The sequence below is a fragment of the Rhinoderma darwinii genome, chromosome 3 (genome assembly GCF_050947455.1).
Source record: "Rhinoderma darwinii isolate aRhiDar2 chromosome 3, aRhiDar2.hap1, whole genome shotgun sequence".
Taxonomy (NCBI): domain Eukaryota; kingdom Metazoa; phylum Chordata; class Amphibia; order Anura; family Rhinodermatidae; genus Rhinoderma; species Rhinoderma darwinii.
Window position 1 is genome coordinate 401,389,199 of NC_134689.1, and position 25,076 is coordinate 401,414,274.

A 25,076-nucleotide genomic window follows, 5' to 3' on the forward strand; every position below is an offset into this window, starting at 1 on the left:
CCTCTATAACGCCATTGCAATGCTAACGATTCTAGTAATTGTCTGATTGCTGGGACCCCCACCCATCGTTAGAATAGGGGTCCTGATCTTCCAGATTCTCCTCACTGTACACATCATGTAAATAATACCACACAGTGCCCATATGACCATGGTTTATTGTGCCATAGGGCAGGGGTCTGTCAGGGCATGCTGGGATTTGTCTTAGGGTATGTGCGCACACTTACTAAAAAACGTCCACATTATAGCCGTCTGAATGAGGCCTTGGATACAGAGAGGACTTCAAGGGGGTTCTTTAAAGGAAACGACTCCAGCTCATGAACGACTGGTCTTTAGCCCACATTCCAGTATATCTCTGAAGTCACCAACAGGGCCTTAAAGGAGTAATTTCACCATAAAAATGCTACAAAGTTTATGCCATTATATTTAACAACTAAAATTCAATGTTAGACTACGTGGACATTAGGAACTACAACTCCCAGACGTCAATATTCTGCACGCATGCGCACTGCACATCAATAAGCGTCAGCTGTTCTTAGCCAGTCACAACATGACAGGAATCCAGCAGAGGCCTATAAACGTCTGCAAAGGTGGTAACAGTTTCCATGGTATCGCGGGAAGTAGTCTCGCTACCCAATCACTAGAGAAATTCTAATGACTGACAGGATTCTAACGAATCAAAGGTTGTCATGTCCTGATGACGTCCGCCCCCTTTTCCTGACAGACATTCGGTTTTTTTCCTAACCGGGCTGCGTGTCGCATTTTGAGTGACATATAATACCGCCAATCACATCGCTCTTTGCTTCGTCTTCGTTGACGACAGGAAAGAAGTGGGAGGGACGGTAGCAACAGTTGCCCGGGTGAGGGACGGAGCGGCCATAGCCACGGTAGTCGTGGCGACAAGAACCCCGGCAACGGGAATCAACAACAACAAGCGCCCCTGACTTCCAGGGCCCGGTTACCCCTCCACATTTTTCGGTGTATTCGTTACCAGCAGGGTGGGGTCATTCTCATTTCCCACCGGGCACTCCCCGGGATCCAGCACTGGAGAGAAGCCGGAAACGCCCGATAAGTTATCTGAGACAGCGCTGTGACAGAAAAACAGTTGCTAGGTAGGTGTTCCAGACGGTGTCGTTAACACCGAAAACCGAGCAACACTCGGTCGTTATGACGACGTCAAACGGTTTGGCCACCCCTCCCCTTTCTAAAATGGCGGCGCCTGGTGCGAGCGGGAGAGAGGAGCAGGCCGCGCGTCGCCATGGAAACCTGAGAAGGAAAGAGGCGTAGCAGTTGCCATAGAGACAGCCATACTGGCTATTGATTGGCTATCACCAGGAAAAATGGTCGTACCAACTGTTCCCATAATGGAGGAGGGGTGGAGGAAACCAATGCTGTGGCTGCTGGTGAATACGGTAGAATCCTCACCAGTGACCTTCCTATGTATGGCTGCTGGAGTTTATAATAGTTTAGGCCACGTTATACTTTGAAGTTCTTATAATTAAAAAAAAGTCAGAAAAAACATTAAAAAAACACCGCCCTGAGAACAGCGGCATCCTGGAGGAGAAGCGGCTGCACATTCACTATAATTCTCCATAGTGAGTGGAAGACGAGTGATCACGCTTGGCTGTTTTTACGACCCCATTCACACGTGTTGGTTTTGGCACAGATTCTGTGTCGAAATCCCCGTCAAATCCGACGGCAATCCTTATCCTATGTATGTGAAAGGGGTTTCCGCAATCCCTTCGCCTGCAACTGAACGTTTTCACGCAGATTTTTGTTTCAGAAAGAAAAGCAGAGAATTAGCCGGCGGCAAATCTGCGGCAGAAATCCGATGATCAGCCTCGGATTTCTGTTACGGACATACGCGTCAGATTTTAAGATGTATTAAAGAGTCACGTCTCCCATTCCCAGGATTGTCGGGGGTCCCAGCAATGCGAACCCCAACATTTCTACTAAGTCAGACTTCGATCACCATTAAACCTTCTAGTGAGAAGGCCGCAGGTCATATGGCCATTTCCTAGACCCCTTCCCCACCCCCCCAGAAAAAAACAAAATATTACAGCAAAATCATTCTGTAATAAATCACCTCTCCGGGCTCTTGTGGTTCGATCCAGCAGCCAAGCAGAGCTGCAGTATAAAGCATGACAGAGAAGAAAGACTGAGCCTATGATGAGCCCAGAGGTGGATTTCAGACACCAATAGACAATGCAGCTAAGCTGGAGCCACTGATCATTGCTGTGTCCTATTGGAGCAGAGGTGAAATATAAATGGCTGCCGCCGCTCCCCCACCATTTGGGGGGAGGGGTTGATAAGGGGCTGTCAAATAGAAGAATTCCATATCACTGTGTATCCAGAGGAGGGGGCTACGCTTGAGTAATTGGAACGGAAGGAATCGAATTGTAATGTCTTGTGATTGTGTCTCCCACAGGGAACGTGACTCCTTCTCCAGCCAGAATGGCTACTCAGGCCTACGTGACCGAACTCCAGGTGACTCCACCGGCCTCCGCTCAGAGCACCCCCCAGCAGTATGTGGCGGAACTGCAGGTCTCTCCGCCAGCAGCCACTTCTCAGTCAGCCGGTCCGCAGACCCCAGCCCCGCAGCAGTATATAGTGGTGACTGTATCTGGTGAGTGGGTGTGGAAGGAAGGGCGGCTCGTTGTGTACCACATACAAACATGGCCGCTCACGTGGCGCTTACTTTATCTCTCCTCTCCTACAGAAGCTTCCATGAGAGCCAGTGATGGGGAGCTCAGTCCTGGGGGATCCTCCACCACTCAGACTGCTGTGCCCACACAGGTGGTGCAACAAGTGCAAGCAGCGCAGCAGGTACTGGCGGGGGAAGGGTTAAGGATAACCAGCCTGACCTATCCACAGGGTAGGCAGTGAAAGGGTTTCCGGTTTTATGTAAGCGGGATTTCCCATCGCAGACGTTTATGGCGTTTCCACCGGATACGTCATAAATGTCCGATCGATGCGGGTCCCACCTCTAGGACCTGCGCCTATATATCGAGAATGTGGCCCCCTGACCCCCGTTCTGCCGCTGGGCTCCCGCAACTGTCTGACCAGATGGTTTCCGGGAACAGCCAAACTCGTTTTGCTACACTGCTTCCGAATCTCCCGAGGAAGTGAATAGAAGTTACGAAAACGGCGATCTACTGTTTTTTCATAACCCGGGAGTTACTGAGGTAGGACCTGCATTTATCGGGCATGCGGATATGCCATAAATGTCCGAGATGAAAATACCCCTTTAATCGAGAAAAAGTTTGGAAACTTTCTGTCGTACTTGGTTTCAATCTCTCATTGTTTTCAATATATCTGTTTGCTGTCAGCAAATGGAAACATTTGTGTACATTGAAAAGCTGAAACCTATTCCTGCTCACACAGCTGATACAGTATAGGTTAGAGCGATCAGCCTGGAGTTCCGGACAGGAGATAAATTTGGTCTACTTCTGTGTGTAGCTCATAGAGAACTGCCAACACTGATACACTGTGGCCCATAGCTGTGTGAGCAGGACGAGGTCTGGATGGGTTGGTAGCCTCTAAATATAAATAAGACTGTTCCCATTCACTTACAGCAAGTAGAGATTTGAAAATGAAGAGAAATGGAGTGAATGGAAACCAGAGTCTATAAAAAAAAATAATCCTCTCCTGATCATGTCCTGAAGTGACACCTTACCTTACAGTCTATCAGACCTGTTTAGTTACACGCCCTGAATCTGTGTCAGTTAAAAATGATCAGGACGGACTTTCAGCCTCCTGATGTAAATAAAAGTGTTCCTGTTAATCAGCTGCAAGCAGAGGTCTTAAAAATGGTGATCAGGCAGCAGAGGGAGAGATCTATATGATGGGCAATAAGACATATAGAGCTCTCTGCCCCTGCAATGGCTTTGTACATGGTGAGCTGCCGCCTGTGCAGTACTCTGCTCTCTCCACATTCAATAACTTATTCAGTAGTGTCTCTCCTGCCTCCCTTCCCTGCACTCCACAGATCTCCCTCCTCTGTGTTTTATATTATCTGTACTATATGCTCCGCCTCCTCCCTCTGTACTATATGCTCCGCCTCCCCCTGTACTATATGCTCCGCCTCCTCCCTCTGTACTATATGCTCCACCTCCTCCCTCTGTACTATATGCGCCGCCTCCTCCCTCTGTACTATATGCTCCGCCTCCTCCCTCTGTACTATATGCTCCGCCTCCTCCCTCTGTACTATATGCTCCGCCTCCTCCCTCTGTACTATATGCACCGCCTCCTCCCTCTGTACTCTATGCGCCGCCTCCTCCCTCTGTACTCTATGCGCCGCCTCCTCCCTCTGTACTCTATGCGCCTCCTCCTCCCTCTGTACTCTATGCGCCGCCTCCTCCCTCTGTACTATGTGCGCCGCCTCCTCCCTCTGTACTATGTGCGCCGCCTCCTCCCTCTGTACTATATGCTCCACCTCCTCCCTCTGTACTATATGCGCCGCCTCCTCCCTCTGTACTATATGCGCCGCCTCCTCCCTCTGTACTATATGCTCCGCCTCCTCCCTCTGTACTATATGCTCCGCCTCCTCCCTCTGTACTCTATGCTCCGTCTCCTCGCTCTGTACTATATGCTCCGCCTCCTCCCTCTGTACTATATTCGCCGCCTCCTCCCTCTGTACTACACCACATTACAAATTATTATGCAAATGTTATTTTTCGCTGATTTTCCTAAATAGTCGATGCAAATGACAGTCAGTATAATCTTCAAGCCATCAACCGTTGGAGTATAATGCGCATTTTATTGAACAAATCTAATGAGAACAGATTTTTTTCTAGAAGTAAAAAACTCACAATGCACTGTTTCATATTATTATGCACAACAGAGATCAAAACATTTTAAAGGTTGTAAAGAGAACTAAAATGGTAATTTGTTGAATTTGCAGCATCAGGAGGTCATATTTACAGAAATCAAAAGCTCTTTCAATAAAAAAAAATTATCAGGCCAAGTTACATGTTAACACAGGACCCCTTCTTTGATATCACATACACAATTCTTGCATCCATTGAATTTGTGAGTATTTGGACAGTTTCTGCTTGAATATCTTTGCAGGATGTCAGAATAGCCTCCCAGAGCTTCTGTTTTGATGTGAACTGCCTCCCACCCTCATAGATATTTTGCTTCAGGATGCTCCAAAGGTTCTCAATAGGGTTGAGGTCAGGGGAACATGGGGGCCACACCATGAGTTTCTCTCCTTTTATGCCCATAGCAGCCAATGACACAGAGGTATTCTTTGCAGCATGAGAGGGTGCATTGTCATGCATGAAGATAATTTTGCTACGGAAGGCACGGTTCTTTTTGTACCACAGAAGAAAATGGTCAGTCATAAACGCTATGTACTTTGCAGAGGTCATTTTCACACCGTCAGGGACCCTAAAGGGGCCTACCAGCTCTCTCCCCATGATTCCAGCCCAAAACATGACTCCGCCACCTTCTTGCTGACATCGCAGCCTTGTTGGGACATGGTGGCCATTCACCAACCATCCACTACTCCATCCATCTAGACCAGCCAGGGTTGCACGGCACTCATCAGTAAACAACACGGTTTGAAAATTAGCCTTCATCTATTTCTGAGCCCACTGCAACTGTTTCTGCTTGTGAGCATTGTTTAGGGGTGGCCGAATAATAGCTTTATGCACACTTGCAAACCTCTGGAGGATCCTACACCTTGAGGTTCGCGGGACTCCAGAGGCACCAGCTGCTTCAAATACCTGTTTGCAATGGAATTTTAGCAGCTGCTCTCCTAATCCTATTAATTTGTCTGGCAGAAACCTTCCTCATTATGCCTTTATCTGAACGAACCCGTCTGTGCTCTGAATCGGCCACAAATCTTTTCACACTACGATTATCACGCTTAAGTTTTCTTGTAATATCCAATGTTTTCATACCTTGTCCAAGGTATTGCACTATTTCACACTTTTTGGCAGCAGAGAGATCCTTTTTCTTTCCCATATTGCTTGAAACCTGTGGCCTGCTTTATAATGTGGAACGTCCTTCTTAAGTAGTTCTCCTTTGATTGGGCACACCTGGCTAACTAATTATCACAGGTGTCTGAGATTGATTACAATGATCCAAAGAGCCCTAAGACACAATACCATCCATGAGTTTAATTGAAAAACTAATAATTAAATGTTTATGACACTTAAATCCAATGTGCGTAATAATTTGGAACACGGTGTATATGATGGGCAATAAGACATATAGAGCTCTCTGCCCCTGCAATGGCTTTGTACATGGTGAGCTGCCGCCTGTGCAGTACTCTGCTCTCTCCACATTCAATAACTTATTCAGTAGTGTCTCTCCTGCCTCCCTTCCCTGCACTCCACAGATCTCCCTCCTCTGTGTTTTATATTATCTGAACTAAATGCGCCGCCTCCTCCCTCTGTACTATATGTACCACCTCCACCCTCTGTACTATATCCTCCTCCCTCCTCTGTACTATATCCTCCTCCCTCCTCTGTACTATATCCTCCTTCCTCCTTTGTACTATATCCTCCTCCCTCCGCTGCACTATATGCTCCTCCTCTGTACTATTTGCTCCTCCTCCTACCTCCTCTGTACTATATGCACTGCCCCCTCCCTCTGTACTATATGCTCCTTCTCCTCCCTCTGTACTATATGCTCCGTCTCCTCCCTCTGTACTGTATGCATCGCCTGCTCCCTCTGTACTATATGCTCCTCTCTTCTCTGTGCTATATGCACAGCCTCCTCCCTCTGTACTATATGCACCGCCTCCTCCCTCTCTACTATATGCGCCGCCTCCTCCCTCTCTACTATATGCGCCGCCTCCTCCCTCTGTACTATATGCACCGCCTCCTCCCTCTGTACTATATGCACCGCCTCCTCCCTCTGTACTATATGCTCCTCCTCTGTACTATTTGTGCTCCTACTCCTTCCTCCTCTGTACTATTTGCTACTCCTTCCTCCTCTGTAATATATGCTCCTTCCTCCCTCTGTACTATATGCACCGCCTCCTCCCTCTGTACTATATGCACCGCCTCCTCCCTCTGTAGTATATGCACCGCCTCAACCCTCTGTACTATATCCTCCTCCCTCCTTTGTACCATATCCTCCTCCCTCCGCTGCACTATATGCTCCTCCTCTGTACTATTTGCTCCTCTTCCTACCTCCTCTGTACTATATGCTCCTTCCTCCTCTGTACTATTTGCTTCTCCTCCTACCTCCTCTGTACTATATGCACCGCTGTTAAGGATCTGCCAGGCACAGCTTCGGTGTCAACGCCCATAGGTAATCAGTCTGTACCTGCTTCTATGTCTGTGAGACTGACTCCATCTTCCACCACTCAGGATGGCAGGCTTAGGAGTGGGAGAGCCTATCACAGCCTGGCCAGATGGAGCTAGCTCCCGCCCTCTGTCTATTTATACCTGCCTTTCCTGTTCCTCCTTGCTTGTGATTCTTCTCGTTTGGTTTCCTGGCCCTGCTGCAGCTTCTGAACTATTTGACCCTACTTCATACTGACCTTGGCTTACTGACTACTCTCCTGCTCTGCGTTTGGTACCTCGTACACTCCTGGTTTGACTCGGCTTGTTCACTGCTCTGCGTTTGGTACCTCGTACACTCCTGGTTTGACTCTGCTTGTTCACTGCTCTGCGTTTGGTACCTCGTACTCTCCTGGTTGGACTCGGCTCGTTCACCACTCTTGTTGCTCACGGTGTTGCCGTGGGCAACTGCCCCATTTCCCTTGGCTTCTGTGTACCCTTGTCTGTTTGTCTGTCGTGCACTTACTGAGCGTACGGACCGTCGCCCAGTTGTACCCCGTCGCCTACGGCGGGTCGTTGCAAGTAGGCAGGGACTGAGTGGCGGGTAGATTAGGGCTCACTTGTCTGTTTCCCTACCCTCATCATTACAACCGTCCTCTCCCTCTGTACTATATGCTCCTCTCTTTTTGTACTATATACACCTCCTCCTCTCTCTGTACTATATGCTCCTCCTCTCTTTTCTCTACTATATGCACCGCCTCCTCTCTCTCTACTATATGCACCGCCTCCTCCCTCTGTACTATATGCGCCGCCTCCTCCCTCTGTACTATATGCTCCTGCCCCCTCTGTACTATTTGCTTCTCCTCCTACCTCCTCTGTAGTATATGCACTGCCCCCTCCCTCTGTACTATATGCTCCTTCTCCTCCCTCTGTACTATATGCATCGCCTCCTCCCTCTGTACTATATGCATCGCCTCCTCCCTCTGTACTATATGCTCCTCTCCTCTGTGCTATATGCACCGCCTCCTCCCTCTGTACTATATGCTCCTCTCTTTTTGTACTATATGCAACTCCTCCCTCTGTACTATATGCTCCTCCTCTCTTCTCTGTACTATATGCACCGCCTCCTCCCTCTGTACTATATGCGCCGCCTCCTCTCTCTGTACTATATGCTCCTTCCTCCTCTGTACTTTATGCTCCTTCCTCCTCTGTACTATATGCTCGTTCTTCCTCCGTACTATATGCTCCTCCCTCTGTACTATATGCTCCTTCCTCCTCTGTACTGTATTTTCCTTCCTCCTCTGTACTATATTTTCCTTCCTCCTCTGTACTATATGCTCCTCCTCTCTTATCTGTACTATATGCTCCTCCTCTCTTATCTGTACTATATGTGCCACCTCCTCTCTCTGTACTATATGCTCCTTCCTCCTCTGTACTATATTCTCCTTCTCTGTACTATATGCTACTTCCTCCTCTGTACTATATGCTACTTCCTCCTCTGTACTATATGCTACTTCCTCCTCTGTACTATATGCTACTTCCTCCTCTGTACTATATGCTCCTTCCTCCTCTGTACTATATGCTCCTCCTCTCTTCCACGTACTATATGCACCGCCTGCTCTCTCTGTACTATATGCTCCTTCTCCCTCATCTGTACTATATGCTCCTTCTCCCTCCTCTGTACTATATGCTCCTTCTCCTTCCTCTGTACTATATGCTCCTTCTCACTCCTCTGTACTATATTCCTCTTCCTCCTCTGTACTATATGCTCCTTCCTCCCTTTGTACTATATTCTCCTTCCTCCTCTGTACTATATGCTCCCTTCTACCTCTGTACTATATGCTCCTTCCTCCCTCTGTACTATATGCTCCTTCCTCCCTCTGTACTATATGCTCCTTCATCCATCTGTACTGTATGCTCCTTCCTCCCTCCTCTGTACTATATGCTCCTCCTTCCTCTGTACTATATGCTCCTTCTCTTTCCTCTGTACTATATGCTCTTTCTGTTTCCTCTGTACTATATGCTCGTTCTTCCTCCGTACTATATGCTCCTCCCTCTGTACTATATGCTCCTTCCTCCTCTGTACTGTATTTTCCTTCCTCCTCTGTACTATATTCTCCTTCCTCCTCTGTACTATATGCTCCTCCTCTCTTATTTGTAATATATGCTCCTCCTCTCTCATCTGTACTATATGCTCCTTCCTCCTCTGTACTATATGCTCCTTCTCCTTCCTCTGTACTATATGCTCTTTCTGTTTCCTCTGTACTATATGCTCCTCCTCCCTCCTCTGTACTATATGCGCCGCCTCCTCCCTCTGTACTATATGCTCCGCCTCCTCTCTCTGTACTATATGCTCCTTCCTCCTCTGTACTATATTCTCCTTCCTCCTCTGTACTATATTCTCCTTCCTCCTCTGTACTATATGCTCCTTCCTCCTCTGTACTATATGCTCCTTCCTCCCCTGTACTATATGCTCCTTCCTCCCCTGTACTATATGCTCCTTCCTCCTTTGTACTATATGCTCCTTCCTCCCCTGTACTATATGCTCCTTCCTCCTCTGTACTATATGCTCCTGCTCACTTCCCTGTACTATATGCACCGCCTTCTCCCTCCTCTGTACTTTATGCTCCTTCTCCCTCCTCTGTACTTTATGCTCCTTCTCCCTCCTCTGTACTATATGCTCCTTCTCCCTCCTCTGTACTATATGCTCCTTCTCCCTCCTCTGTACTATATGCTCCTTCTCCCTCCTCTGTACTATATGCTCCTTCTCCTGCCTCTGTACTATATGCTCCTTCTCCCGCCTCTGTACTATATGCTCCTTCTCCCGCCTCTGTACTATATGCTCCTTCTCCCGCCTCTGTACTATATGCTCCTTCCTGCCTCTGTACTATATGCTCCTTCTCACCCCTCTGTACTATATGCTCCTTCTCCCTCCTCTGTACTATATGCTCCTTCTCCCTCCTCTGCACTATATGCTCCTCCTCTCTTCCCTGTAGTATATGCGCCACCTCCTCCCTCTGTACTATATGCTACACCTCTGTACTATATGCTCCTACTCTCTTCTCTGTACTATATGAGCCGCCTCCTCCCTCCTTTGTACTATATGCTCTTTCTCCTTCCTCTGGACTATATGCTCCTCTTCTCTCCTCTGTACTATATTCTCCACCCTCCTCTTTACTATATTCTCCACCTCCACCCTCCTCTTTACTATATGCTCCTTCTCCCTCCTCTGTACTATATGCTCCTCCTCTCTTCTCTGTACAATATGCTCCTTCTCCCTCCTCTGTACTATATGCTCCTTCTCCCTCCTCTGTTCTATATGCTCCTTCTCCCTCCTCTGTACTATATGCTCCTTTTCCCTCCTCTGTACTATATTCTCCTTCCTGCCTCTGTACTATATGCTCCTTCCTGCCTCTGTACTATATGCTCCTTCTCCTCCCTCTGTACTATATGCTCCTTCTCCCTCCTCTGTACTATATGCTCCTTCTCCCTCCTCTGTACTATATGCTCCTTCTCCCTCCTCTGTACTATATGCTCCTTCTCCCTCCTCTGTACTATATGCTCCTTCTCCTTCCTCTGTACTATATGCTCCTCCTCTTCTCTGTACTATATGCGCAGCCTCCTCCCTCTGTACTATATGCTCCTTCCCCCCTCTGTACTATATGCTCCTTCTCCTCCCTCTGTACTATATGCTCCTTCTCCTCCCTCTGTACTATATGCTCCTTCTACTCCCTCTGTACTATATGCGACTTCCTCCCTCTGTACTATATGCACCTTCCTCCCTCTGTACTATATGCTCCTTCCTCCCTCTGTACTATATGCTCCTTCCTCCCTCTGTACTATATGCTCCTTCCTCCCTCTGTACTATATGCTCCTTCCTCCCTCTGTACTATATGCTCCTTCCTCCCTCTGTACTATATGCTCCTTCCTCCCTCTGTACTATATGCTCCTTCCTCCCTCTGTACTATATGCTCCTTCCTCCCTCTGTACTATATGCTCCTTCCTCCCTCTGTACTATATGCTCCTTCCTCCCTCTGTACTATATGCTCCTTCTCCTCCCTCTGTACTATATGCTCCTTCTCCTCCCTCTGTACTATATGCTCCTTCTCCTTCCTATGTACTATATGCTCCTTCTCCTCCCTCTGTACTATATGCTCCTTCTCCTTCCTCTGTACTATATGCTCCTTCTCCTTCCTCTGTACTATATGCTCCTCCTCTTCTCTGTACTATATGCGCAGCCTCCTCCCTCTGTACTATATGCTCCTTCCCCCCTCTGTACTATATGCTCCTTCTCCTCCCTCTGTACTATATGCTCCTTCTCCTCCCTCTGTACTATATGCTCCTTCTCCTCCCTCTGTACTATATGCTCCTTCTCCTCTCTCTGTACTATATGCTCCATCTCCCTCCTCTGTACTATATGCTACTTTTCCCTCCTCTGTACTATATTCTCCTACTCCCTCCTCTGTACTATATGCGCCACCTCCTCCCTCTGTACTATATGCTCCTCCTCTCTTCCCTGTACTATATGCGCCACCTCCTCCCTCTGTACTATATGCTCCTCCTCTCTTCCCTGTACTATATGCTCCTTCTCCTCCCTCTGTACTATATGCTCCTTCTCCCTCTGTACTATATGCTCCTTCTCCTCCCTCTGTACTATATGCTCCTTCTCCCTCCGCTGTACTATATGCTCCTTCTCCCTCCTCTGTACTATATGCTCCTTCTCCCTCCTCTGTACTATATGCTCCTCCTCTCTTCTCTGTACAATATGCTCCTTCTCCCTCCTCTGTACTATATGCTCCTTCTCCCTCCTCTGTACTATATGCTCCTTCTCCCTCCTCTGTACTATATGCTCCTCCTCTCTTCTCTGTACAATATGCTCCTTCTCCCTCCTCTGTACTATATGCTCCTTCTCCCTCCTCTGTACTATATGCTCCTTCTCCCTCCTCTGTACTATATGCTCCTTCTCCCTCCTCTGTACTATATGCTCCTTCTCCCTCCTCTGTACTATATGCTCCTTCTCCCTCCTCTGTACTATATGCTCCTTTCTCCCTCTGTACTATATGCTCCTTCCTCCCTCTGTACTATATGCTCCTTCCTCCCTCTGTACTATATGCGCCTTCCTCCCTCTGTACTATATGCGCCTTCCTCCCTCTGTACTATATGCGACTTCCTCCCTCTGTACTATATGCGACTTCCTCCCTCTGTACTATATGCACCTTCCTCCCTCTGTACTATATGCACCTTCCTCCCTCTGTACTATATGCTCCTTCCTCCCTCTGTACTATATGCTCCTTCCTCCCTCTGTACTATATGCTCCTTCCTCCCTCTGTACTATATGCTCCTTCCTCCCTCTGTACTATATGCTCCTTCCTCCCTCTGTACTATATGCTCCTTCTCCTCCCTCTGTACTATATGCTCCTTCTCCTCCCTCTGTACTATATGCTCCTTCTCCTTCCTATGTACTATATGCTCCTTCTCCTTCCTATGTACTATATGCTCCTTCTCCTCCCTTTGTACTATATGCTCCTTCCTCCCTCTGTACTATCGGTATATGCTCCTTCCTCCCTCTGTACTATATGCTCCTTCTCCTCCCTCTGTACTATATGCTCCTTCCTCTGTACTATATGCTCCTTCTCCTTCCTCTGTACTATATGCTCCTCCTCTTCTCTGTACTATATGCGCAGCCTCCTCCCTCTGTACTATATGCTCCTTCTCCCCCCTCTGTACTATATGCTTCTTCTCCCCCCTCTGTACTATATGCTCCTTCTCCTCCCTCTGTACTATATGCTCCTTCTCCTCTCTCTGTACTATATGCTCCATCTCCCTCCTCTGTACTATATGCTCCTTCTCTCTCCTCTGTACTATATTCTCCTTCTCCCTCTTCTGTACTATATGCGCCACCTCCTCCCTCTGTACTATATACTCCTCCTCTCTTCCCTGTACTATATGCGCCACCTCCTCCCTCTGTACTATATGCTCCTCCTCTCTTCCCTGTGCTATATGCTCCTTCCTCCCTCTGTACTATATGCTCCTTCCTCCCTCTGTACTATATGCTCCTTCCTCCCTCTGTACTATATGCTCCTTCCTCCCTCTGTACTATATGCTCCTTCCTCCCTCTGTACTATATGCTCCTTCCTCCCTCTGTACTATATGCTCCTTCTCCTCCCTCTGTACTATATGCTCCTTCTCCTCCCTCTGTACTATATGCTCCTTCTCCTTCCTATGTACTATATGCTCCTTCTCCTTCCTATGTACTATATGCTCCTTCTCCTCCCTTTGTACTATATGCTCCTTCCTCCCTCTGTACTATCGGTATATGCTCCTTCCTCCCTCTGTACTATATGCTCCTTCTCCTCCCTCTGTACTATATGCTCCTTCTCCTTCCTCTGTACTATATGCTCCTTCTCCTTCCTCTGTACTATATGCTCCTCCTCTTCTCTGTACTATATGCGCAGCCTCCTCCCTCTGTACTATATGCTCCTTCTCCCCCCTCTGTACTATATGCTTCTTCTCCCCCCTCTGTACTATATGCTTCTTCTCCCCCCTCTGTACTATATGCTCCTTCTCCTCCCTCTGTACTATATGCTCCTTCTCCTCTCTCTGTACTATATGCTCCATCTCCCTCCTCTGTACTATATGCTCCTTCTCTCTCCTCTGTACTATATTCTCCTTCTCCCTCTTCTGTACTATATGCGCCACCTCCTCCCTCTGTACTATATACTCCTCCTCTCTTCCCTGTACTATATGCGCCACCTCCTCCCTCTGTACTATATGCTACTCCTCTCTTCCCTGTGCTATATGCTCCTTCCTCCCTCTGTACTATATGCTCCTTCCTCCCTCTGTACTATATGCTCCTTCTCCTCCCTCTGTACTATATGCTCCTTCTCCTCCCTCTGTACTATATGCTCCTTCTCCCTCCGCTGTACTATATGCTCCTCCCTCCGCTGTACTATATGCTCCTTCTCCCTCCGCTGTACTATATGCTCCTTCTCCCTCCTCTGTACTATATGCTCCTTCTCCCTCCTCTGTACTATATGCTCCTTCTCCCTCCTCTGTACTATATGCTCCTCCTCTCTTCCCTGTACTATATGCGCCACCTCCTCCCTCTGTACTTTATGCTCCTTCCTCCCTCTGTACTATATGCTCCTTCTCCCTCCTTTGTACTATATGCTCCTTCTCCCTCCTCTGTACTATATGCTCCTTCTCCCTCCTTTGTACTATATGCTCCTTCTCCCTCCTTTGTACTATATGCTCCTTCTCCCTCCTCTTGGCTATATGCTCCTTCTCCCTCCTCTTGGCTATATGCTCCTTCTCCCTCCTCTGGGCTATATGCTCCTTCTCCCTCCTCTGGGCTATATGCTCCTTCTCCCTCCTCTGGACTATATGCTCCTTCTCCCTCCTCTTTTACTATATGCTTTGCTTTTCACTGCTCATACACACTGGCTAATACTAATTCTGCATTTCCACACACAGAGACTGCTGGTACAAGCCAGGGTCCAGCCCAAAGTAACTGCAGTGTCCCCCCTGCAGCTGGCTGGAGCATCTGTAGCCCAACAAGTATGTCAGTCTGCCTCCACCTCCCATCAATGAGACTGTCCATTAACTCATCCACATAACCAGAGCCAGATTGCACGTTGATTTTTGGTGGCCTCATCACTCAGTAATAGTAATCTCATGTAGTCTGATAAGTATCTCTAAATAGATGTATTTGTTTCCTCATTATTAGCCCCCTCACATCAATCCAGGTCATAAACATGACACCGTGCTGTGCTGTCATTCGCACCTGCCCATACAATGGAGAAATCTGAATATCAGGCCCCTCCACCTTCTCTCTTTCCTCTCCTATAGCGCCTGGTGGTGCAGAGTGCTCCAAAGGCCGCTCAGGTCTCCCTGGCAGTACACACAGTGCAGCAGCCGGCACACTCGCCACCAGAGGTAAGTGCTGGCACCCCCTCCTCTATAGCACACAATCACTTATTCTGCCCTAGATAAGTAATACACAGAGTCGGTGCATTTTTCCACAATCTGCTCTACTGTGAGTGACTGAGGAGGAATCTAGCTTTGTGCTCCATTATGATTTCTGCTTTCTATTGCAGAGTGAGAGTGTGGCCCTAAAACCTGCACAGCCCCTGCAAGTGCATGGCAATCCCCAAGAGGTGGGCATATATATAACATCATCTTATATCTCAAACTTTACTATGTTGAGAGTGAATCTGCTGCATTAATTAGTTAAACCGAACAGTGACCGTAAATCCTCACATCTGTTATGTGTCTGTCGTGTCCTCGGTAGATATTCCAGGGGTCCCCTTCACCCACAGTGCCATTTGCTTGGTTGGTACAAGGTCTCATGACTTATTGTTCTCTCCTTGTCCTCCCCAGTGCTCCGTTGTACAGGCAACTCCTCAACCTCAGAAGTCTTCTCCTGTGCATCAGCTGAGTGTCCAGGGTCTGCAGCACGTCCAGGGGACTTCAGAGGTATGAATGAGGGTGGGTTGTGCATTCAGGGGAGCATGATAGATTAGTGGAGAGAGGCTCGAACCGACTACACAAGGGATTATAATTTATGTGACAAGTATACACTGCATGTATTGGTAGCTATGAGGGACCCCTGTATGGCATGAGATCAGATGTACTGGCTGAGGGACCTTCTGTATGACCTGAGATCAGATGTACTGGCTGAGGGACCTTCTGTATGACCTGAGATCAGACATGTACTGACTGAGGGTCCTCGCTGTGTCACCTGAGATTAGATATGTACTTGATGAAGGTCCCTGTTTGTCACCTGAGATCAGACATGTACCAGCTGAGGGACCCTCTGTATGACCTGAGATCAGACATGTACCAGCTGAGGGACCCTCTGTATGACCTGAGATCAGACATGTACCATCTGAGGGACCCTCTGTATGACCTGAGATCAGATGTACTGGCTGAGGGACCCTTTGTATGACCTGAGATCAGACTTGTACCATCTGAGGGACCCTCTGCATGACCTGAGATCAGATGTACTGGCTGAGGGGCCCTATGCATGACCTGAGATCAGATGTACTGGCTGAGGGGCCCTATGTATGACCTGAGATCAGATGTACTGGCTGAGGGGCCCTATGTATGACCTGAGATCAGATGTACTGGCTGAGGGGCCCTATGTATGACTGAGATTACACATGTACCAGCCGAGGGACCCTCTGTATGACCTGAGATCAGATATGTACCATCTGAGGGACCCTCTGTATGACCTGAGATCAGATGTACTGGCTGAGGGGCCCTCTGTATGACCTGAGATCACACATGTACTGGCTAAGTGACCCTCTTTATGACCTGAGATTACACATATACCAGCCCAGGGACCCTCTGTATGACCGGAGATCAGACATGTACCAGCTGAGGGACCCTCTTTATGACCGGAGATCAGATATGTACCAGCTGAGTTCCCCTCTGTGTCACCTGATATATTGGCTGAAAGTATATAACAGTACAAGTACTAATGACTATGTGAGTGATTTCTGTGTCTGCCCTGTGGCATCTCAGTCAATGTGTAACCCTTTCTTTATTCTCCAGAGCTCAGTCAGGCAGTTACTGTGTAGTTCAGTCGAGCTTCAGAAAGAGCATGATGAGATAGAGAGCATACCCTACCAGCACCTGATCAGCTCCGCACAGCCCTTCCGCTTCATGCATCGTTTGGTGCCAGGGTCCAGTTCCGATTGGGTGGATCTGTTCCATTTCATGCCTCATCATCTACTTTTCCCCACCCCACGCTCAGACCACCCAGAGCAGAGAGTCAAAGTTCAGAGAGTGCCTCAAGTTCTGCTGTTTGGTACAGCCCCCACTGCGCTGAAAGTAGGTGCCAGGGTGACTAGTCCGTGATTAGGGAGACTGGAGAATGTGGAGGAGAAATTTACACAGCCAGACGCTGATATATATCTGTATATTCTGTGTGTCTGATATATATTCTGTAATCTCAGGTCCAGCAGCAGTTATCTGTACAACACGTATATCCCGGGCAAGTTCAGTATGTGGAAGACGAAGATGCCACCTATACAGCAAACACCATGTAAGTCCCAAGATTTACATTGTCTTTAACCCCTTCCCACAATATGACGCATTTCACCCCACAAATAATTGATATTCCCGTTTCCCAGTACATTATATGGTATAATAAATGGTGCAGTGAAAAATTACAACTCGTCCCGCAAACAACAAGCCCTCATACAGCTTTATCCACGGAATAAAAAAGTTCTGGCGTTTGGGTGGCAAGGAGGAAAAAAACGAAAATCTGAAAAATGGCTGCGTGGGAAGGGGTTAAGATTATCTGGCAGATATTGAAATGATCCAGGTCTTATCCATATTTCTCTCCATGTTCTTGTAGACGCTCTGGATCTTTCCCCTATACAGAGACTCCTCTATACAGCCAAGCCACGGGATCCACCTACTATGAATCCCAGAGTGCCACAGGCCAGGTCAGCTCCCCTACATCATCCCCTAATTTGGCCAGCAGTCCATCGGTTCCCATGTATGTATCTGGTGGACAGATCCTTACCAGCGCCACCCCGCCGGGGGCTTCTGGAGGAGCTGGAGCTAGCGGAGGGTCAGGATCCGGGACCTATGTTATACAGGGTGGATTTATCATGGGAAATGCGGCTCAGTCCTACTCTCACACCACACGTGCCTCCCCTGCCACGGTAAGTGCCACTCATTGGGAAACATTCCGTTCCCTCATCCATCCCCTCTGTGGCTGATCCTCCCTAGTCTCCGGACTCCTACATCTTCTCTCTACCGCATATGACTGCTCTCCTTTTATCGCCAGGTGCAATGGCTGCTGGACAATTATGAGACCGCAGAAGGGGTGAGTCTACCGCGGAGCACCCTGTACTGTCACTACCTCCTGCACTGTCAGGAGCAGAAGCTGGAGCCGGTGAATGCTGCATCATTCGGGAAGCTCATCCGCTCAGTATTTATGGGGCTCCGCACCCGGCGGTTGGGGACCAGGTAGAGATTTAACATCGATGTATTAAATGTCATAGAAGTTAAAGACCATAGATAAGAGGAGAACCACTAATCCCCCTTATACATATTACATAGCAAGACTGGTACAGGATATATGTATATGTCTAATTATCTCCATACCACGGAGGCCGGGTCCTGTATGTGATATCTATAGGGAGGCCAGGTCCTGTATGTGATGGGTATATAATGGCAGGGTCCTGTATGTGATAGGTATATAATGGCCGGGTCCTGTATGTGATAGGTATAGAATGGCAGGGTCCTGTATGTGATAGGTATAGAATGGCAGGTTCCTGTATGTGATAGGTATAGAATGGCAGGGTCCTGTATGTAATATATATATATAACGGCAGGGTCCTGTATGTGACATGTTTAGGGGGCAGGTTCCTGTATATCTATAGAATGTCAGGGTCCTGTATGTGATATATATAATGACAGGGTCCTGTATGTAATATATATATATATATAACGACAGGGTCCTGTATGTAATATATATATATATATATATATATAACGGCAGGGTCCTGTATTTGACATGTATAGGGGGCAGGTTCCTGTATATCTATAGAATGTCAGGGTCCTGTATGTGATATATATAATGGCAGGGTCCTGTATGTGATATATATAACGGCAGGGTCCTGTATGTGACATGTATAGGGAGATGGGGTCCTGTATGCAATATCTATAGAATGTCAGGGTCGTGTATGTGATATATAATGGCAGGGTCCTGTATGGGTTATGTATAGGGTGGCAAGGTCATGTATAGATTGGAAGGAGCAGGTGTACATTGAGGGCCAGCGTGATCCCACATTGTTATCTTACATCACAATAACTTTTGTGCATTTTGTTTATTTCTTACAGAGGGAACTCAAAGTATCACTATTATGGTCTCCGAATTAAAGCCAGTTCCCCCCTACTGCGCCTTATGGAGGACCAGCAGCATCTTGCCATGCGACAACAACCCTTTTCCCAGAAACAGAGGTACCCGTCTTCTTACAATTCTCCTCCTCTCCTATGTCTGTCACCTGACTTCATCCTCCACTACTGTGATAAGATCCCCTCTGTCACCAGAGATTCCACAGTGACGCTGAACCCCATCTTGTAATATATTGCCCCCCGTGCTCTGCCGTGTTGTCATGGACAGGACCCAGGACGTGGACTAGAAAGACATCTGTACAGTCCCATCTTCTGTCTGCCAGCGGCCAAGATGGACTCTCATCCTTACCCTGGTCATATAATGAAGTATTAGATAAAGTGTCCGGACAATAACGCACAGATTACTCCCCACGGAGCCCGGGTTATCCCCTTGTATATCACTAGGATGGAGGATGCATGCGTGCGTGCGTGCGTCTAATGTACCCTAAACTGTTGTCACCCATCAGGGCCATCCCTATTTCTCATAGGTGACATCCAATATAGATTTCCATGTTTATATCTGCAGGTAGGACCTCTCTGGCCCCCGGCTCACTCCTATATTTCCAGCTATATTCAGAGTGTCACTACATTTGTCTGACCGCCATCTCTCCCCCGTCCTAACAGTTTTTTGTCATAAACATCTATCTTCCAGGATGAAGCCCATTCAGAAAATGGAGGGAATGAGTAATGGAGTGGGAGCCCAGCAGACGGCTTCTGGCCTTTCTGACATCAGCTCCCAGGTTCAGCAATACCAGCAGTTCCTGGGTAGGTTCCAGTCCCCATTACCTTGTGTGTTTATGAGGGCACTGGTCTTCTTTACGTGTGTACATGCACCTGTTGAGCTTCATCTGTGGCTTAAAGGGTATGTTTACTTTTGCATCATTTTTTTTTATTGCTCCAATACATCTCAAATTAGGCAACTTTGCAAATAGTTATATGATCCCCTGGCATTGGGCATGTGTGGGGTCCATCAGTATTCTTTACACCCTCACTTAGTTTCTTGTTTCTTGTACAGATGCCTCTCGGACACTTCCAGAGTTTGGTGACATAGACCTGCAGGGAAAGCCACTTCCAGATGGCATCACTATGGCCAATATCAAGGCCTTTCAACTGCTGTACCGGGAGCATTGTGAGGTACCCACCTCTGAACTTTATCCCAAAACTCTATATTAAAATTGGCACCTGACGGCCTTTATCCTTCTCCAACATGTAACTATTGTTCTGTATCACAGGCTATAGTGGATGTGGTGGTGAATCTTCAGTTTACCTTGGTAGAGACGCTCTGGAAAACCTTCTGGAGGTTCAACCAGACCCAGCACAGTGATAACACCATGTGAGTAGCCGCAAGCGGAGGTCTCCATACCAGTCCCAGCAATAACTACATTTCGCCTCCTCCTATTCATAATCCCACCTCTGTCTTCTCCTCTCTTCTCCATGTCTATAGTTCCTTCTGTTTCTCATGTTATCTTTGATTTCATGTCTTTCTTCTGAGCTCTTCTTTGCATCTTCTCCTCACTCACAATCTCACCTCCGTTTCCTTTGCTCCTTCTTTCCATCTTGTCCTCCATTTACAATCTCTCCGCTGTCTAGTTGTCTTTACTTCTGTGTCTTCATCATGTCCTCCACTCGGTCTACACATCTGTTCTCCGGTCTATGTGTCCTCCTCTCACTTCTACTTCTGCTGCCGTTTCCTTATGTCTTGTCACTTCTGTGTCCTTATCCCTCGCTAATGTCCCTATTCTCATTCTGGTCCCCTCCCCAGAGATGATGAAGCAGAGAAACGTTTGCCTAAGGACTGCCTGGTTCTCTTATCCAAGTATGAGCCCCTGCTGAAATGGTGCCGGGACTGTGATCATCAACTGTACCAGGGACTTGTGGAGATGCTTATTCCAGATGTGCTCCGTCCTATCCCCAGTGAGTGGTGGAAAAGCTGATGAGCTACAAACTTCAGTGTCTCTGTCCATCATCTTTCACTAACAAGATCATAAATCAATCAAGCCCCTAAGATTTAAGATGGCCGTACATATTAGATAACGGTTAGTCGACAGTTATTTCTCTCAACTCCACCATAAACATGAATGCTTGGGTCGGCTGAGCTTGCATGTTTATCTCAATAGGGAACAGAAGCTCTGGCTCAGATGCCAAGCCAAACATATAAGCGCAGCCTATCTTCGAGGAAGAATAGCATCAGGGAGTCACTCAGATGTCTCCTCAATGCTGCTCCTCCTATCACTGAGGCAGAGAGACTGCAGCTTCATCCCCCTCCTCCCGTATAATCAGAGAAACATGACGCTTCTTCCCGATATTACAAGTTCCATATATTCACATGTACTACTGACTACTGCAAAAGAAGAGGTTACACGTTTTGTTTTTTTTTGTGTTCCTCAGGTGCTCTGACACAAGCCATTCGTAACTTTGCCAAGAGTCTGGAGAGCTGGTTAACAAGTGCAATGATGAATATCCCTGAGGAGATGGTCAGAGTCAAGGTGAGAAGAACAGAATATTGGGTACAATAAGGTTCATCTTGCAGATGTTTCCATTATGTACGGCGCATAATAAATATGTCAGACTGAGGCAACATGCGCACGACCATTTGTATTTTGCGTCCGTTTTTGCGTTCTGTGTGTCATCATTCTGTCCTCCGCATTTGTTCCGTATGTCCACAAACACGGTATGTATTGCATCCGAAGAAAAAAAAACTATTTTTTTTTTCCCCGTAGTACGATGCCCATATAGTGTCCAGTGCATTTTCAGATTCATCTCCTTTTTCCTGCCAGGTTGGTGCTGCAAGTGCCTTTGCCCAGACTTTACGCCGCTATACATCACTAAATCACCTGGCTCAGGCGGCGCGGGCTGTGCTACAGAATACCGCTCAGATCAACCAGATGCTCAGTGACCTCAACCGGGTAGATTTCACCAATGTACAGGTTAGTGAGATGCCTGACCTCTTCACCTTTTACTCTCAAAAACGGGAAGGGTTAGGGAACGTTCACACGCTTAACCAAAAACGTCTGAAAATACGGAGCTGTTTTCAAGGGAAAACCGCTCCTGATTTTCAGACATTTTTTTAAGCCACTCGCGATTTTTGTAGCTGTTTTCTATAGAGTCAATGAAAAACGGTTCAAAAAAGGTCCCATCGGAACAGAATGCCGTTTTTCCCATTAAAATCAATGGGCACCAAAAATAGGCAGTGTGAACAGACCCTTACTCATACCAACCAGTATGAAAAAAAAAAAAAGAGAACTTAAATGTGATTGGTTTCCATTGGAGTCACTGTGTCCTGTGTTCCTCGGGCAGGAGCAGGCCTCGTGGGTGTGCCGCTGCGCTGACAGAGTGGTCCAGCGGCTGGAGCAGGACTTTAAGTTGACGCTTCAGCAGCAGAGCTCCCTCGAGCAGTGGGCAGTGTGGCTGGACAGCGTGGTCTCCCAGGTGTTGAAGCCTTATCAGGGGAATCCCGGATTTCCAAAAGCTGCAAAACTCTTCCTGCTAAAGTGGTCCTTCTACAGGTGGGATGTGCCTACACGGCTACGTCAGGATGACGGGCGTCTCCAGGGACAGGATTAATGTTTGATTTTTAAATTATGACCCAGCCTATTCCTTTCCTCAGTTCCATGGTGATTCGGGACCTCACCCTGCGCAGCGCTGCCAGCTTTGGTTCCTTCCACCTGATCCGCCTCTTGTATGACGAGTACATGTACTACTTAATAGAGCATCGTGTGGCTCAGGCCCGCGGAGAGACTCCCATCGCTGTCATGGGAGAGGTGAGTGACTGTGCATATTGACCCCAATACTGGATGTGTCAATATGCAAGTGGAGAGTATATTGCCGGGTCATGTCTAAATATATGGCGTCAGACCTGTGTTCCTAAAATACGCTCCTCTCCATCACACCGAATCATCAGGGTTGGCTGAAAGTTGAACAGCTGAAGCAGACGCCTTATTTTAATGTCTTATTTTACAGTTTGCCAATGCTGGGAGCTCATCGCACCCTATGGATCAAGACAAGGGTAGGTATATATATATATATACTGCCAGTGATTCCTGGAAATAGAGCTTCATGTTATATTGTTTGGAGGCCCATTACCCTGTATTTAGTGAGTCTGATCAGTTTCCCATCATCTACGCGGTCACTCAGCCGAGTGATGTCTCATGCTGCTGGTGGATTGGGTGACCATGCCGGGTTCCTGGGGTGCTCTTGACCAATATAGGATTGAATTATTGAGGTCTCCCCTTTCCTTTCGATTTTCTCTTAGGTTTGGTTTTCCCAGTAAGGGTTAATTTCATTTAATTAAATTAATTTTATTTTTTTTTCCTAATAAAATGTGACTTCCCCTCTAACGGAAGTGTATTCATAGCCATGTGCTGGGTGGCCGTTAACTGGATGCACTTAGCCGACTCTATTCAGAGGTCTTCTAAAAAAAAATACCCAAGCTCCTACCAACCGGCGCCAGTTTTTTCTTTAAAGGGGTCGTCAGAGATTTGGATAAACAGGCCTGTTTTTTTTTTTTTCCAGAAACAGCGCCGCTCTTGTCTATGGCTTTGTCTGGTATTGCAGATCAGCCCCATATAAGTGAATGAGCTGCATTACCAGACACAACCCATTTTTTTTTCCTTTAACACGACATTGTACTAATGTACCTGTATCACAACCCCCCCAGATGAAGAAGAGGAGGAGGAGGATGACGAAAGTGACGACGACCTAACCCATGAGTTACCCCTCAACTCCAATGACTCCTCCAACGTGCTAGGATCCGATTCCCTCGAACCACCCAGCAAGTTGTCACGGACTGACGACCAGGGGATCTTTGTGCAAGTCACCCCCACCACCTAAATAGATGTGGACTGGCCAAAGGTGCCCCAAAGCTCTAGTGTGGCAGCACGGATGGGACAGAGCTGGGTCACTACCATGGGTGCCCCAAAAATGCACTAGATACGTGTCCAATACCAACAAGGAGAAGGGCTCTTGTGAGTTTGTGGCTGTGTTTGTTATATCTGCAGGTCACAAATGGCTGAGCACTATATGTACATGTACATAGATCCATACACCGCCATAGAAGCTCAGTGGCAGCGGGTTGTGTATGTACATGATCCTATATACACAGAGGTGCAGTAACAATTGTAAATATCGCTCGGAGGCTGATGTACTCTGCGTTGTGTCTATATGTATATACATATATTCTATCTATACAGAAGCATATTATAAACACACGGGACTGCCCTACTAAATTCATAAAGATTAATGAATGGAAAGAAGAGACCCTACAGTGCCAGGCTAATTCTCAGTGCCATGACATACATATACATATATATATATATATACATACACACACACACACACACACACACACACACACCTACCTATCCTTAATGCTGCCAATTTATTTTCCTGGCCAAATTCAGTGGTAATCAATAAATCAGGCTTCAGAGCTTTCCTGGTGTTGGGGAACTACAAGTCCCAGAATGCCTGTCCGCTGGGCATTGTAGCTCCACGGCAGCATAGGGTTCCTACCTCGGACGTAAATCTAAAATGTATTCCGATTCTACTGCCTTATATCACCCCCTCCCCTCCCCCAGCACTGGGCATCCTAACCTCCCCCCGCAGCTTGTATTCCTGTGGATAACATGACTAACTGTTACTTCTATTAAATATCGTGATATTTGTCGCAGTGGGGCGCCTGCGTGCTCCACCCCACACCATGGCCTTACATGTCTCTTGTTCGTCAAACCTGTGTATTCCGACTGTCTATGTATGGGAGAGGAGGCAATGTATTTTGTATAAGCGATATATCTTTAAATCGTAGTTTTGTGTCAATATTACGGGAAGAGGAGATGGGTGAGGAGCGGAGGGGAAATGCAAGCAAAACAATTTTCTAACTTTTTGTAGTATTTCTTAAATACACAATAAATTTTTGCTGTGTTCTGTAAGTTA

At 47.3% G+C, this 25,076-nt stretch overlaps 1 protein-coding gene across 5 annotated transcripts; it reads left to right on the plus strand.

The window, feature by feature from the left end:
• Positions 1–526: 526 nt before the first annotated feature.
• On the plus strand, positions 527–25,076 carry RFX1 (regulatory factor X1). Of its 5 annotated transcripts, XM_075859149.1 has the most exons (22): positions 1,320–1,409; positions 2,426–2,623; positions 2,717–2,823; positions 14,709–14,792; positions 15,084–15,170; positions 15,332–15,391; positions 15,615–15,710; positions 16,791–17,069; positions 17,195–17,283; positions 17,599–17,911; positions 18,037–18,218; positions 19,095–19,214; positions 19,801–19,913; positions 20,164–20,282; positions 20,381–20,481; positions 20,911–21,062; positions 21,537–21,634; positions 21,926–22,075; positions 22,446–22,654; positions 22,756–22,909; positions 23,109–23,154; positions 23,806–25,076. In XM_075859149.1, exons 2-22 carry the CDS (start codon positions 2,452–2,454, stop codon positions 23,976–23,978), a joined length of 2,904 nt encoding a protein of 967 aa, XP_075715264.1. In that variant the 5' UTR covers positions 1,320–1,409; positions 2,426–2,451; the 3' UTR covers positions 23,979–25,076. The 5 variants fall into 5 exon arrangements, with proteins under 5 accessions (XP_075715265.1, XP_075715268.1, XP_075715266.1 ...); XM_075859150.1 differs by lacking the exons at positions 1,320–1,409; positions 14,709–14,792 and adding an exon at positions 527–587; XM_075859153.1 differs by lacking the exons at positions 1,320–1,409; positions 14,709–14,792; positions 16,791–17,069 and adding an exon at positions 527–587.